General features: G+C 33.7%; 1 protein-coding gene across 1 annotated transcript in view; it reads right to left on the reverse strand.

The window, feature by feature from the left end:
- The window catches only part of LOC106470893 (GRAM domain-containing protein 1B-like), a 38,254-nt gene that overhangs the window by 13,167 nt on the left and 19,602 nt on the right, over nucleotides 1-5,485 (reverse strand). Inside the window, exons 8-11 of the mRNA XM_022399533.1 lie at nucleotides 5,340-5,480; nucleotides 3,505-3,623; nucleotides 2,013-2,205; nucleotides 510-563 (exon numbers count right to left, since the gene is read on the reverse strand). Coding sequence (XP_022255241.1) covers nucleotides 510-563; nucleotides 2,013-2,205; nucleotides 3,505-3,623; nucleotides 5,340-5,480 — 507 coding nt within the window. The remainder of the gene's footprint in view (nucleotides 1-509; nucleotides 564-2,012; nucleotides 2,206-3,504; nucleotides 3,624-5,339; nucleotides 5,481-5,485) is intronic.

Genomic DNA, 5,485 nt, shown 5'->3' on the forward strand with positions numbered 1-5,485 from the left:
GTGTGTGTGTGTGTGTGTGTGTGTGTGTGTGTGTACACACACACACACAACATGGAGTCCGAAACGTTGCCATTCCAGACTAACTACAAATAGGCATCACCATGGGGTCCGAAACGCAATAATTTCATAACTACAAATAGGCATCACCATGGGTCCGAAACGCAATAATATCATAACATAAAAAGGCTTTAACAAAGTCCGAAACGTTATCAGCATCTCAAAATAATGAGATAGTTGATAATTTACAAATAATGTTCCTGTATTTAAATATATGTTATGCCTGGATCTCTAATCATAACTTCGTGGAATTTGTAAATATCTTACACACTTTCGTTTATAAGTCGTAAAAAGCTGAGGTTTAAATTATTTTCCACGTATTTCTGGCTATAGTTACCAGTGGTGAGTTAAGCTTTACGATTTGCTGGTATTATATTGTACCTACTTTATAGTTAGAACAACAATATACAACATAAGCGTTCCTGGTAGTCATATACGGAGAACAAGCATACCTAAATCTGCACAGAAATTCTTAAAACCCTGGAAGGTAGTCTTCTCAATAATAGCTGAAAAACAAATACAGATTATGAGTATTGTAGTGTGAAAACTATATATTTTGTCAGACTTTGTTGATTTAAGTTTGGGAAATATGTTCAATAAAATGGTAATACTTCAATATTGATGTTTCACCAAGATGTATCAACCCTGAATATTTATAATAACGTTAATATTAATAATCGACCTTTCCGCTCCATTCAAGATCGTAAACAGACAGGAATATAAAAACTCAATAAAAAGCCATAGTAGTTAATATAACAAAATATTTTGTTTCTACAGAATTTAAAAATAAATTGAAACATCGCGCTTACTGAATTGTAAGAAAAGAAAAACATTTACGTTTTATTAAACGAGGAAATAAATGTTTTTTTTTCATAAAAACTTCAACCTAAAAACAGTTTTTTTTCTTCAAAATACAAATAGTATTTCCGTAAAAAAATACAAATCATGTTTTCGTGGTCTATCATCTCTCAAAAAAATTCAGCTTGCTACTAAATTATTAACAGAATATACTTTCAAAAATAAATTCACTGTATTTCAAAAACTTGTTCTTAGAATTAGACATTTGTTATTTTAAGGATATAGCTGTCACTGAATAACAGAATGTAATTCTCTTAATGCACACCGTTTCTTAATATATGTTTAGTAGAATTGAAGTTGAACATCGCTTAAAGATTTATTGAAGCCGATTTTAAACCAAAAATGTCCGCGCATAGCAAGATTATCTTTTTTCTTTTGTTTATCAATTACTTCCACAAAGGTGCTTTAAAACATTTCCCAATCTACTTTTAAACTGAAATTAATGTATCCTGAACTGTTTTCAATAATTGTTTGTTTGTTTGTTGTGAATTTCGCGCAAAGCTACACGAGGGCTATCTGCGCTCGCCGTCCCTAATTTAGCAGTGAAAGACTAGATGGAAGGCAGCTAGTCACCACCACCCACCGCCAACACTGGAGCTACTGTCTTACCAACGAATAGTGGGATTGACTATCACATTGTAACGCCCCCAAGGCTGAAAGGGCAAACATGTTTCATGGGACGGGGATTCGAACCCGCGAGCAATGCCGGGCCTCTGTTTCGAATAAATTTGAAAAAGTAATTAATACATTTTAGAACTCACCATGTACTATAGAACTATCGCTAATAACGTAAGAACTGTCGCTGATGTACTTCAAATTTATGTACTTTACAGATATAATTATTGCGTTCTAATCGAAATTAATGTACTGTGGAAATGAAATTAAAGTCTATTAAAACCGCCTCCATTGAATTTAAGAACTAGATCTAACGAACTTTGGAATTGTCAATAATTTACATTACAACTGGCCCTTACGTACTTTAGAATTAAAATACAAATGCTCCAAATAAAATTTAAAACCGAATCATAACATATGAACATATTCCAGCTAATATATTATTATTGATGCATTTAGGAATTGTATACAAGTAAACTTACCTTTGATCATGCCCAATAAAGACTTCTTATAATGCACATAACCATGAATTCTAAGTCGAGATTTCTGTTTGGTGATTCGAATCAAACAATACGTAGCCATAACACAAAAACTGTCACTGTATGGCACTCCTGTGTTTGAAACTTCGCATGTGACCACGTACACCACGCCTTCTTTACTGATTTTCGTCAATGTCTGTTGGAAGATGAAAATATTACACGTCTGACAATTCTCTAAATATACCACAAAGGCACAACAAACTTTTCAAACTGGATTCATTAATATTGATGAAGGATCTTTGCTTAAAGTTGACATCAAGATTAAAAAAACATGAGGAAAGTATATTACAGTTCTAATAACAGTAATCTATACACGATGTTCTCAATATTGTAATAATATCAGATAATTTCGTTTCGTGAAATTGTAAATTTTTTAAATGTTACGCATATTTTATTTTACTGCGAACTGAAATAAAATATTTGAAAATCCAAGCATTGTAAGAGCCTTAATATGAAGTATGTTTCATTACCTCAATACCAGGGTTTCTTCTTAATACTACCAGATGAATGCAAGCTCTAAAGAAGTAAAGAGCGAAACTAAGTGGGGAAGAATTTATGCAGACTTTGTTTAATGCACCAGAAAGCGTAGCTTTTATTGGGAAATAAAATAATCTGTCAGTGAGAAATATCTTTAACAGCTCACCTTCATGCACGAGACTTATAGTTCTTGGTTATTCATTACTTACCAGCCGAGTTAAATAATGTTTGTGAACATAAAATAATCTTTATTCCAATCACACACACACACGTAACCAACAAATTAAATGTGGATTATGTGAAACTCTGAGAGCAAGTTTGTTTGTTTGTTTTGAATTTCGCGCAAAGCTACACGAGGGCTATCTGCGCTAGCCGTCCCTAACTTAGCAGTGTAAGACTAGAGGGAAAGCAGCCAGTCATCACCACCCACCGCAAACACTTGGGCTATTCTTTTACCAACGAATAGTGAAATTGCTCAATATATTATAACGCTCTCGCGGCTGAAATGGCGGATAATATTCGGTGACGGAATTCGAACCCGTGTCCCACAGGTTGCGAGTCAAGTGCCCTAACCATCAAGCCACGCCAGGTCCTGGAAGGGACTCTTTGGCTATTGGTATTAGCCGAAACGTTAATGTTTTGAACAATCGGCGGAAAGTAAGACAAACTAGATAATCCAAGATCAGAGACGATAGGTAATCATGCTTACTTCGTAATATAATTAATATAGGAAAAGCCACTCCGAGCTTTTGTGTAGTTGTTTCTGTGGATCACCTAATAACTTATGATGCAGTTGGAAAGAAATACAGTAATACTAAAAATAATTACACCTGACGTATCATTCAATTCACCACTTCACACCGAGTTATACCGTAAAGTGACAGTATAAAAACTAACGGTTTTTGTTTTTCAAATGAAGTTTAAGATGGAACATGTTTGACCGAACACCATTACATACCTGAGTCTCGGTAACGTGAGCGGATTTGGCCAAAGAGATATTAAGAGCAACGGTGTATTTGACCTGTCTGGTTTTTTCGCCCGTTTCTTGACAAGGCTGCCAATCTGTCTCTAAAATATCTATTAATGAAAACATATTTATTCTCATTACCCAGTGATATTACAAGTTTGTTTTTAATATTTCAAAGTTTATAAAAAATACTACTAAAATAGTTTGTTATCATTATTATTCAGCATGTAGGATACTACAACAATAAGTAAGCCACACAAAGTTTGGTGGTCATAGAATATCTGGTACATTGTATGGCTACTAAAAGTTTTCCCACTTTCTGTTAGCGGTTATAATCACGAATTAAATTATACAAGGACATATATTCTATTTTAATGAGGTGTAATATAACAAATATATTTAGAGTTGTTTGTGTTGAATTTGGCGCAAAGATACTCGAGAGCTATCGGCGCTAGCCGTCCCTAATTCAGCAGAGATAGAGGGAAGACAGCTAGTCAACACCATACTTTGCCAACTCTTCGGCTAATCTTTTACCAAAGAATAGGGGGGAGGGTGATTATCACACTAACCTTCGGGGGGGGGGGGAGCTGAAATGATCAAGTGTAGATTTGTTTCTGTATAAAACACTAATCTGAATACCAGCTGAAACTTTTATAACACTCTTGCAACTAAATACCTATCAGCTCTTAATATATTTTATCTGTATCTAGTGCTATTCGTCCCATCAAGCATTTGTGTCGCACTCTTTATTCATCATAATAATAAGTTAACTTATATACAAAACAAGCACTGCACCAACCGTATTTCTTTGATTATAGACTGCCAGTCGAGCACCCTAACTATCAGGCTATGCCAGACCTTTGTATTTTAATTTCTCTCTCTCTCTCTCTCTCTCTATATATATATATAGAGATAGATAGATAGGATACTCAGTTTTAGTTCTCCATTTGGAAGATTAGGTTCTTCTGGTTTCAGTTACGGTAATGATATTTTTGACATTATTATTCAAATCATTAGTTGTTACAACAGTACGTAAAAAATTGGTTTTGAATATTAGAGAAATTATTATTATTATTATGCTTTGAAAGCAAAACAAGGACTAAGACAATGGCTTGTACTGAATTAAAAGTTGATTTGATTATCGAAATGGTTCCATTCCACACAAATATGAAAGTATGATATATATCTCAACACAAGAAAACCCACACAAAACATTATACACGAAATAAACTGAGAAAAGACTGAAGTGTGTTGAGATAAGTCAGACACTTTTATTTTTTATTTTTTTTAAGTTTAGACATGCAGTTTTTTTGTTTGTTTTTTTTTTTTTGGCCAGAGATAGTCTTGACGTCAACTGATGAGCACGTCTCTTAGCGTCTGGAAATGATCAGAGTGATATGAAATGCAAGTTACGATAGTAGATATGGTCAATTATTGAGTTAAGCAGTTTTTTAGTCAGTTTTTTGTTACTTGCAATTGAATAGAAATCTGAAAAGTACCATACGTGCAAGAAAATTAACAAGTAAATGAAACTGTGTTAGTGTCTACTACAAAGTAAGCCTTATTAATGTTCGCTAACAGGCCTAATTTGAACTTGAAGTAGAAGAAATAAACGCTTTTGTTATCATTAAGTCGATTGTATAATTTTTTTTTTTACCACGTAATTCAAACTAACCAGCAACAATAGAATATTAGAATGGGTACTCGTACTTTCACAGACATTCATGATTCAGCCTCGTACATCAGCGAAATTATGGATTTTGTTTTACATCTTTAAAATTTCCAGGAACTATAATTTTAGCATTTGCAAAAATTGACGTACTTACCCTTGGTTTGTCTGTTCTTTTGAAACTCTTGGTAAAATTCGGAGCCATTAAAAATGAGAGAAAACAGCTTATCAACCGATACGTGCAAAATACTGTTCAACACCTCCTTCCCTTCGTGTTTTTCACAAGGACAAGTAACTTCTGGT

The sequence above is a fragment of the Limulus polyphemus genome, unplaced genomic scaffold, assembly GCF_000517525.1.
Source record: "Limulus polyphemus unplaced genomic scaffold, Limulus_polyphemus-2.1.2 Scaffold4275, whole genome shotgun sequence".
Lineage (NCBI taxonomy): Eukaryota > Metazoa > Arthropoda > Merostomata > Xiphosura > Limulidae > Limulus > Limulus polyphemus.